Source organism: Solanum dulcamara, chromosome 3 (genome assembly GCF_947179165.1).
Source record: "Solanum dulcamara chromosome 3, daSolDulc1.2, whole genome shotgun sequence".
Lineage (NCBI taxonomy): Eukaryota > Viridiplantae > Streptophyta > Magnoliopsida > Solanales > Solanaceae > Solanum > Solanum dulcamara.
In genome coordinates, this window is record NC_077239.1 from 69,987,131 (window position 1) to 69,998,294 (window position 11,164).

Below are 11,164 nucleotides of genomic sequence, written 5' to 3' on the forward strand. Positions count from 1 at the left end.
TCTTCCAACACTTTCTTTGCTACAACCCTAATACAACTAGTCGTCCTATCCCACATACTGTTCGCATCCCCACTACTATCCCAGGCCCCTATATCCTTTAATTTCTCTTCCATCTCCAGGTTACTAGCCGTGGTCAAACTCCTCCATCTGATCCTAGGTCGGTCATCCCCGACCCTATTCTTCCTCGTTATATTGATCCCTAAATTCATCACCAAGAGCTTATGTCGGGTCATAAGATTGTCAATTGGAGTGACCTTACAGTCTTTGCATAGACCTTTATCATCCTTCTAAGTAAAAAGTCTATCTGAGTCTTAGCCACCGAACTATGAAAGGTTACCAAGTGGTCCTCCTTCTTTGGGAAACTCGAGTTGGCTATCACCAACCCATAAGCTCTTGCGAAATCTAAAAGTGAAACTCCTTATTCATTTTTTTTCCCGAAGCCAAAGCCTCCATGCACATCATCATTCCCTCCCGAAATAAATCTGATGTGCCTATTGAAATCCCCTTCCACAAAAAACTTCTCAGTAGGCGGCATGTCTCCCACTAACTCATCTAAATTCTCCCAAAAGCGCATCTTATCCTCCTCGCCTAAGCCCGCTTGCGTCATATAAGCACTAATAATGTTCAACGTGATCCCTTCAATGACCACCTGAATTAACATCATCCTATCAGTGACTCTCCTAACCTCCACCACCTGATTTCTTAAATCACTGTCTATTAAAATGCCTACTCCATTCCTATACTTCGATCTACTAGAGATTCAAAGATTATACCCATCTACCTCCTTAGCTTTAGAACCTAACCATTTGGTCTCTTGGACAGAAGATATATTAATCTTCCTCTTATTTAGAATCTTAACTAGCTCTATGGATTTTTCTGTTAACGTTTTAATATTTTAAGAACTTAAGGTCAGTCTAGATGCTCATTTAACCCACTTACCCCTCTTTACCCTCGTTCCTGAGCGAGAACATGACCATAGTCGACTATCACTACCCAAAGCCACGAAAACACTATGAACTAATAAATTATTCAAAGGTCTAAAGTCAGCAAAATGTAACTACAACTGTACGAGAAAAGAATAGATATGGAAACCGGAGGTACCAACTCCAGTTGAAATGAACTTAGTTGCCGCCGGAAAACACTGTTCATGTCAGAGTTACTGTTCACATCGAAGTTACTATCACATCGGAGTTACTGTTCACGTCGGCTTGCCAGGATGCTGTTCACAATGACCTTTGAGTTGTGTAGGTAGTAGATGACCCAGGTAGAGAAATCGGGCAAAGAGCATAACAGATCAAATCCAGCAAATATTGAATCGGATTGAATCTTCAGAGAAGGAATTTGGTTGCAGATGAGGAACAAGTATTGAGTCTATATTCAGATTTGCAAGATCCATAGGAGAAAAGAAGAAACAAGAAGAAGAATTTGAAGAGGTTGGCCATGGATGGTTTCAGAAGAGGCCAAAGAAATATTAGGGGAGGTAATTAGACAGGACATGGCGCAGCTATAGCTTACTGATGACATGATCTTAGATATGAGGGTGTGGAGGACCCATATTAGGGTAGAAGGCTAGTACATAGTCTCGTTATTCGTCCGTATTAGTAGGCGCAGTAGCGCACTATAATTTCTTGTGCTTTGACTTCTGTTATTATGTATTACTTTCTGTCCTTTGATTACTCTATTTTATCTGTGTCACTTTTGTTATTTATTTTTCCATATCGCTTTGAACTTCTTAGCCTTATCTGATCTCTTTTTATGCTTCTATTGAGCCGAGGGTCTCTCGGAAACAGTTGTCCTACCTTGGTAGGAGTAAGGTCTGCGTACATTTTACCCTCCCCAGACCCCACGTTGTGGGATTTCACTGGGTTGTTGTTGTTGTTGTTGTTGTTGTAATTATGTCAGTTTATTAAATTTATAAACCAAATCAAGATCAATCTAGTTTCTGTTTTTTTGGTTTCGATTTTAGTCAGTTCTTTTGATTTTTTAGGTTTTTTAGTTTTTTGATTTTTTTTATAACTACACTGTGATTGAAAAATAGATCAAATTGAATAGGTTGTTCCCTTGATCGCATGATTTACTGTTGCACTTGAAGTTCTCAATTGAAGGTTGTTCCCTTGATCGTGTGATTTTATTGTTTAATAACATCTCAAAGACATTTGAATAAATAAAATCGAAAAAAATAAGTTGTACAATGTCATCTTCAAGACATTGTCTTAGGAAAACATATCAAAAACTCACGAAAAGATAGATCACATGTCAATTTGTTTAGCCCATATATGAAATAATATATGTAAATATTGAAAGTTATAAACAAATTTAAAAAACACTTACAAAGCATATTATAATTAATATTTTTTGTGTATAAAAAAACAAAATTATATATGTATTATGTCAGTTTGGTTTGGATTCAGTTCGAATTTTTAATACCAAACCAAACCAACAATTATTGATTTATTTTTTTCAACGCCAAACTAATCAAACCAAACCACGAGTCAATTTTTTAGTCGGTTTGACTTGATTCGTCGGTTCGATTTGACTTGACGGTTTATCTTGTACACCCCTAATTTTAATGATAAAAAAATGATTAGTACTTAATACTGAGTAAAATAGATATCAAATGATAATTTTTTTTTTAATATTTCAAATTAGACAAATATAAATGCACATCTATTATTAATATATTGGACAGATAAAAATATACTGAATGAGTAATTTGTTAACGTTTTCTGATGTGTAACGCCTTCTATACGTGTGTGTGTGTCACTTGTTGTTTTCTTTTTAGTTTAATATATAAATCACAAATAATTTAATTTTGGATTTTAAGTTATAAATAGTTTCTTCTGCGTAAGTTACTTTCTTTAGTATCAGTGTAGTTTATTAATAGGTTATTTATGTGTATCTAGCCAATTTGAGAGTTAATGATATAGGTTGAGCAAATTCGAGTTTAACAAAAAAACTTATTGTAGCGTGTAGACCATCCTTAAATTCCTTTTTGTTGTTGTTGTTGAAACATATGAGTGACAGATTTGCAATCAGTAGCGAAATCACGTTAGCTCAAGGTTAGTCGTGAATAAGGAATGGGCTCATTGGGTCAGTCCGATTCAATTCGTAACTTGATATGGTTGGGCTAAATTTTTTTTAGAAATTTCATATTGTAAGAAGTAAATTTCGATTTGTCTCTATCATTTTCAATTTTACAAAAATCCCTTAAAAGATGCCCATTCGTGATATATAGGGAGACGCTTCTTGATACATAAGATAAGTTGTCAGTTGAGTTTTAACACTATATATTAATACTTGATACAAGGGATCTGTGAACTTGATACAATGGGATTATAACTATAAAATTAAACTTGATACAAGAAAATTTGTGCTCAAGTTTTAAAGCAATCAACTTGATACAATGATGCTCGTACAATTAAATTTGATACAATAAATCTTGAGACCATCCAACTATATACAATAAAACTTGCTACACTCAAATTGATACAATGAAAGTTAATACAAGGAAACTTGATATAATGAACTATAATAACAGACAACCTAATACAATAAACTTGATACAAGACACTTATATGTAAAAAAATAAATTTGATACAATAAAATTTGATAAAAGAAAATTTGATACAAGGGACTGCTGCAGTGGATCAGACTTGATACAATGAAATTAGAACTATACAATAAAACAGGATATACTGAAAATTCTTTTTTAATGTTTATAACAATCAACTTGATACAATGAAATTTGTGAATCAGACTTGATACAATGAAATTCAAACAATGAAGTTTAAATTGATACATGAAAATTGTAACATAACTACATCATCAAAAACACATGCAATTTCCAGAATTATGACATTACTGAATTAGAAAAAATCTAGACACATTACGAAAGCAATATCTTGGATAAAGAAGGACGCGAAGTAGTAGCTTCGATTTTTCCCCCTTTTGCTTATCTTTTTTTTTTCCTGGTGATTTTGAATTGTAGTAGCATGTTTCTTGGATTCATCTTGTTGATGTTTCAATGCTAACAATGGATCATGAATCTTTTTAGATCTATTTTTACGAAACTCTACCTCAGCCGAATAGAAATCACGCCTCAGAGGGAGAACTTGATGAACTTCTTCAACTTGAGGAAGTTCTTCATTTTGAGAAACTTTCTCTGTTTGTACACGAATTTCCGATTGAATAAGAACAAGAGTTTCATGAACAAGTTGGAATTCATTAGCAGCTTGAGGAGGATCACCTATTTGTGCAATACCGAGATTAAACGATGTATTAGATTTCATATTAGCACCGAAATCAACGAAGAAGATGAAGAACTTCTACAATAAAAAAAATAAAAAAGAAAAACAAAAATGAAAATGGCGAATTTCTTCAGTTGTTTTCTTAGATTTCAATAATAGTGAATAAAATTTGAAAAAGAAACTTGTAAAATAGATGCAGGAATATAGGCTCTAATTTAGGAGTAAATTTATTATGTCAGATATTTTAGAGGAATATGAAGAGTCATGCATCAAAAGGTTGGGTAGAAAAATATAAAATAAGGGATTATTGAAATATTTTGAAACGGTAGGAACATTTAGAAAATATGATTTTATAAATTGAGTATTTCTGTAAAAATTTTAAATTTTAAAGCTCATTTAAAACTAGAGCTTTTTAGCCCGGCTCTTATAAGTCCATCAGTTTGTAAGACTTGAACAATGTGGGTTGGATCAGCTCGTGGGCCAAATAAAAATTAAGTAAAAAAAATAAAAGGAAAACTACATAAATTTGACTCATTAGTGAAACTATTTTACTCAAATTGGACCAAATCCAAATTATTTACCCTTAAATAGACCCATGACCCAAACTATTTACGGAGAAGGGTCAAATATACCCCTATACTATTGAAAATAGTTTAAATATATCCCTCGTTATATTTTTGGTCTAAATATACATTTCTTGTTATACTTTCGATTCAAATATACTCCTCTCATTATACTTTGGTACAAATTCGCCTTTAATTTTAACAGAAGAACACTTGAAAAGCTCAAAAATAAATAATTCATTCCCAATTTTAAATATCTATTTTTTTAGGAATAAATAAAACTTCCAAGTACTAATTTGAGTTATTTTTATTAGAAATAACAATACAATACTAATACATGAAATTTCTAAGTACTAATTTGAGTATTTTTTTTCTTACAAAATGATAAGATAAAAATGCTGCAAAATACTTTGCATCATTTTTTGTCTTATCATTTTGTAAGAAAAAAAGGCTCAAATTAGTATTTAAAATTTCATGTATTAATACTTAAAATTATGCAATGCATTTTGTATTGTCATATCTAAGGAATAAACTTAAATTAGTACTTGATTTTTTTTATTCCTAAAAAAATTAGATATTTAGAATTGAAAATGAATTATTTAATTTTTAGCTTTTCAAGTGCTATTCCGTTAAAGTTAAGGAAGAATTTGTATCAAAGTATAACTTGAGGGGTATATTTGAACCGAAAGTATAACAAAAGGGGTATATTTAGCCCGAAAGTATAATGAAGGGTATATGTAAACTATTTTCAATAGAACATGAGTATATTTGACCCTTTTCCGATCTACTTATGCGCCTACCCCACTTTCTCTTTTCTTATTTCATACATGATGTTAGCATGATGTCAGCATCACAACTATGAATTAATCCCCTGTTATACTCCGTCGATATATTGATACCATATCGGTATCATATAGGACTGAGTTTAATCCTTTGTGATACTCTGTCGGTATATTGATACCCTATCAATATCATATTGGATTAGACTCTTTTTTTAAGGAATAAATAAGAAATAATTAAGAGAAAATTATGAAGGTCACAATCTTATTTATTAAATTCTAAATTACTACAAATATATTTTTATAATTTTTTTTTCTCTCTGCAATATTTTTTAAAAAAATTGTATCTAAATTATGACTTTTTTTAATCATTTTTTAAAATTAAAATATTGAAGAATTGAAACATACATCAATGATACCATAACAATATGTAGATATACCATACTGGTATCATGAATGATTGAGTAATCTTATTCAAGGACTAAAACAAACCTCAATGAAAACACTGCTCAATTACTCTTTGATACCATCAAAGTATGTATGAAATTAGTGGTGCACTTAAGGATAAATATTTTACTTTTTTCGGGGCATAAATGTTCTTTTCTCAAAAATAAAATAGAATATTAAAAATAACAAGAGAGTCCAAACTTAAAGTCTTAAATAGAATATTACAAAGTTCAAAAACCCAAATATAAAAAATATTTTTTTGTTGGATTTTATTCAAAATATTTGCATAAAATGACAATGATTTCAGATTGAAATCTTACAAGCAAATCTTTACTTGAAACCAAACTTGATAAGTATTATTAAAATTATTTTATTAATAAATTTGAGACTTGGTTAACAAATTATAAACACCATATAATATTGTCTTGTCGATATTAATGTTAATATTTTAAATTTTAAATTTAAATTATATTCTTTTGAAAAAAGTAGGTTAGCCCGGTGCAATCCATAACCCACATAGTTATAAATTGTGCTGACTTTTTTTGGCCTGCCAAAATTCAAAGCCCGTATGGGCTAGGCCAATCCATATTGATAACTCTACTCTAGAGTGGTCAATTGAATCCGCTTGTCAGAAAATTACATTTGATTGTTGAATTCATTAATACACGAAAAGCTTCTAGTAGCATAGCGGAGAAAGATTCAAAAATGTCTTAAGTCCTAAGTTTCGTCTCGTGACATTGCATCCTTTAGTCTACAATCCTGGCTCCACCTCTCACTTGAAGTTGCAATCTAGAAATTAAATCTGAACATGTTGATGCGTGGGGTGTATTTTTATATAATATAAGAGAGAAAAGGAGTAATTAAGATCCAACAAGACCCTTGTGCCTAGCATATGTAATTATTGATAGGAAAATGGATGCAGAAGCAATTCCCGCAAGCATGACCACCTGCAATATATTAACAAAAGTGTTACCAGAAAGAAGAAAAAAATCTTTCAATTGTAGATTCTGAGTGCAGGAAGCATCCTGCATTCACACAAGATCCGAAGAAGGATCGCATCCCGAGAGGGTGTGATAGGTTGGAAGTTAATCCTGATATAAGCATCAGTGATTGATTCTATAGCTTGAACCTGTGACCTAAAAGGTCAAATGGAGACAACTTTACTGTTGTTCCGAGGGTTCCCTTCAAGAATTTTAACTTCTATATACTTTTGAATTAAATTTTTGATATAATATACTACTCCTAGAAAAAGAATTGGTCGAGTATGCGCACCCATTTAAAAAGGTAACCATGGTCTTTCTTCCATGGATGTGGAATATTCATTCCAAATATTGCAGCCACCAAGGAGTACACTGTTAAACAGACAGTACCAGAACTCAGGAACAGCTCCAACTGCAGTATCAGTCGAAACAAATTGTTATTTATTCGCCAATATACAAGTCGAGAAGTAACAGATTTAAATAGGATAATAATTTCGAAAGATCATATGAGTAGTATTGTTTGAATAGAGTGGAATGGATCCAGTAATAGTCTGATATTAACAAGACGTACAAGTTTCAACATACCTGGATCAGCTGATTTCGATGATTGTCCAGCTGCGTACAAGAAGGAATTTACTGATTAGTTTTGTATATAGTTCCTAAAGCTAGAAGCTTTCTAGTATTAAAGAACAAGTTAAATCAGTAGTGAGTAACCTGAATATTAATATAGTCCTCGGTGTCATCAATATATTCGCGCAACTGGATAAATGAACACCCCAGTATCACTATTTAATTAGTTCAGAATGATCAGTTCATTTTGTGTATGTAAAGGGCATCAAGTTCCTGCTCTATTCACTGTCTTACCGTTGTCAATTTGTTCATCGTGCTTTCAATTTGCACAAAGTAAGCCTACAAAAGCATGTAGTCATTGAACAACACACGTATCCCAGGATTAATTATGCCAAAGTGTGTAAGATTGTGATAATACCAACCTCAAGCAACATCTCAAGTTCCTCAACATCAGTCTCCTCATGAGTTATCCCACTGATTCTGCTTGCTTTGGATAATAACTTTGAGCGTATTGAGGAAGAATCAGGGGACCAGTAAGGTGCCACCTGGCCACTCAAGGGAGATGAAAATCCGGCAACTAATTTTCTTGAGAGGTAAAGGTCAGCCATGTCACCATCATCTTCAAGAAGTTGTTCGAGATCATCCCTAACCTGGAAATTGGCATAATTTAGATTCAATTACATTAATTAAACTTTCAGCTCTAAGATGAACTCAATCTTGTTCCTTTGAGACACCAAATTTCTAGTTCATGAACCGACGCATAGACCAGAATATCTTGGTACATTTCAGGACATAACATATAGAAGAAAAAGAGAGACATACTTTTTGAACCCGACTAGTCAACCTAGTCATTGCACTCTTCAATTTGCGCACTCGATCCAGGTTACGACTACTAATCTGCAAATTAGTAAAATTTGTTTCATAAATTTGACAAGAAAAGGTACTTGGGAAACAAACTGACTATACTCTCAATAGATGAATAATGATGTATATATTGCAGGAGAAACTTTGAGAGAACAATATATGCCCAACACAGACATATCAAAACCAAAATGTTATCCAGTAAATTAACTATACAATGGTTCCCTTAATTGTGCTTGGGATGAAACCAACAGTTGAGGAAGGACATTTTGTCAATTTAATTTATGCAAAACAATCGAGCAAGGTCGTATTATATTGCCTCCTGTTCAAATATAACTAATCTTGGTTGATGAAGATTGCGAGGTGGACTGGTGATATAATCAAATGGACCATAAGTCTATTCTCTGGGATAATTCTTGCAACGCATTCTACCTGATTCTGTCGTGAGGTAAATATAAATCATCAGATTGCAAGTTTTTGGCATAAAACTTCACTAATCCATCTATCAGTAACAAGTGATTGTTTCCCTTACCAAGAAAAACTCTTTAATTCCCTCTTCTACGGATGATAATATTTTTAAGTCCGTGCTTAGCATAACGTTGCAAGAAACCAATTATCTTTTTCCCTATTCTTCCCTCACTTTCAGGCCATAGACAAGTGGGAGAATGCTAAAAGTAGCGTTTTCACCGTAGATCTTCCACTGTTGAACTTAGTTCTATTTTAATCATTTAGAAAAGGAAGGTGCTAATCGACTGCTTTCGGAAGAAAACAACATGTCAACCTATCGAACAGAAACTTGTTGGATATTCGATGGTGGCAATTAGATATGACTTTCAAGAGCAGCAGACACGACAGCTGATTAACGGTAATTAGTACAGCTCAATGCAAAATAATCAAAGATAATCTCAAATCAAACAAATTTTATCTACTATTTTAGGCAATTTGACCAGCTTCAAACGATTACCACACTCTTCTTCAGATTATGAATGCATAGTTTACGTAGTTAGTTGCACAAGGCATGAAAGTGACCTTCTAATATATTGTCCGCGTAACTTACTAGCTTACCTTGGAGGTGAGCTCATCTAAAGCCGGGTAAGCAGCCGTCTCTAGTTCTCGTGTCTGAGTGTCAAGATAACTGCAAACTCCTTCTAGTGCTACTTCTAAAGCTCGAAATTCGAATGGAAATTCTGTATCATATCCACAAATAATAGAAACTGATGATTAGCAATCGTGTTGCTTGCGTAGAAAGAACACATAGTAATCAACAACTCAACACTAAGAAGCGATAAAAAAGAACCACCGAAATAAGAAGCAGTAGGTGCATACCAGTTGGTTCAACGCTTTGCACTTCATTTCGCGACCCGTTAACAACAGGTTGGTCATCATCTTCACCTTCTCCTAAGCCAATAGCTGGCAATGGCAATCTTCTTTGAAGTTCTTCAACAACAGGAAGAACATTATCATCCATTGGGTCACGAATCAATACCTACCTCAATCAAATAAAAGCACATAAAATGGGATATACATTTATTATTAAATAAAAACCAAGAAACCTATAGAGCGACAATTGATAATCATATATTCCCAATGAACTTATCTTCAATACTCTAAGGAATCGTTTGGTAAGAACAATACTGAATAGAGTGTATTAGTAATGCTAATTATTTCTATCCACTGTTTGGTTTGGTGTATTAAAGATAATTCTTTCTTTAACCATGCTTAAATGTGTTAATAGTATTGAATAAATCCACTATTATGTAGCGTAAATGAAAACTTTACACTATTACATCACTCCGAAATAAGTGAAATTAGTAACCTGAAAAATAAGGCAAGTAACCTCCTACAACAACATAAATTATGCTTAATAGTGTAAAATTATATTTGAATTGATTACAGCCTCAAAATTCTGTTTGCTAGGCAATGTAAGAAAGCAATAGAAGAAATTTACCTCTTCTGTAGTAATAATTGCTTTGATATGCTGAAAACAAAAGCATAACAATTAGATTTGATAGCTCAACTAATAGTTATTCTCTCCAGATAATAACTGTTACTTGACCGAGAAAAATCAAATAGAGAAAGTTTAAAGGTTAAGTGGACCTCTAAATTGAGTACAATTGCCTTTTCTCTTCCTAGTATAGCAGAAGGATAAGAAAGCAATGGATCAAGAATACGTAGATCTCTAGCATGTATTGAAACTCTTTTCATAATAGCATACTTATCCAAATCCAAGATACTACTCTGCCCTTTACTGTCTACCATTATCCACCTTCTAGATACCCCTGTTTTCATCTTCCACACTTTGAAGAAGTGGCAAAATCACTGAATTTGAATACTTATTTTGCAGATATGTTAAAGAGGGGAAATTTGAAAGGTAGGGGAAAAAGGGGAAATAGTGATAGGGACATGACATGATGATATTTGTGAGATAGAAACAAAGTAGTTACTGGTAAAAGAAGTAAAGTTGGTTTGCATGGCTGTATGTTTTTGGTCGATTGTGGGTGCGCTAAACAAGCAAAAACTTGCATAAACAGAGAAATACGCTGCATCAACCGTCAATCTTAACAAGTAATCTACTTTTGTAGGAAGGAAAATGTTTTTTTTAATTAAGTGAGGTTTTAAAATTTTATTTTTGGATATTTGATAAATAAATAAAAATATTAGGTTAATATTAATTTTATACATAAGTTAGGCAGATATTATCAAGTTGGTGATTTGGT

At 32.7% G+C, this 11,164-nt stretch overlaps 1 protein-coding gene across 1 annotated transcript; it reads right to left on the reverse strand.

Annotated features, from left to right (window-relative positions):
• Positions 1 to 6,639: 6,639 nt before the first annotated feature.
• On the reverse strand, positions 6,640 to 10,935 carry LOC129882772 (magnesium transporter MRS2-I-like). The gene is made up of 11 exons (XM_055957217.1): positions 10,545 to 10,935; positions 10,396 to 10,425; positions 9,774 to 9,933; positions 9,513 to 9,634; positions 8,409 to 8,483; positions 8,009 to 8,236; positions 7,881 to 7,925; positions 7,731 to 7,775; positions 7,602 to 7,631; positions 7,309 to 7,428; positions 6,640 to 6,983 (listed from the first exon to the last, which is right to left on the reverse strand). Exons 1-11 carry the CDS (start codon positions 10,734 to 10,736, stop codon positions 6,897 to 6,899), a joined length of 1,134 nt encoding a protein of 377 aa, XP_055813192.1. The 5' UTR covers positions 10,737 to 10,935; the 3' UTR covers positions 6,640 to 6,896.
• Positions 10,936 to 11,164: the final 229 nt, after the last annotated feature.

What these genes read in the sequence shown, in the direction of transcription:
- LOC129882772 (XM_055957217.1), bottom strand. Translation starts at nt 10,736, where the DNA reads ATGAAAACAGGGGTATCTAGAAGGTGGATAATGGTAGACAGTAAAGGG. An exon ending in GCAAAGCGTTGAACCAACTG is followed by an intron (nt 9,635 to 9,773) that starts GTATGCACCTAC and finishes GATATGATACAG; the next exon opens with AATTTCCATTCGAATTTCGA. An exon ending in AACTTGAGATGTTGCTTGAG is followed by an intron (nt 7,926 to 8,008) that starts GTTGGTATTATC and finishes ATGCTTTTGTAG; the next exon opens with GCTTACTTTGTGCAAATTGA.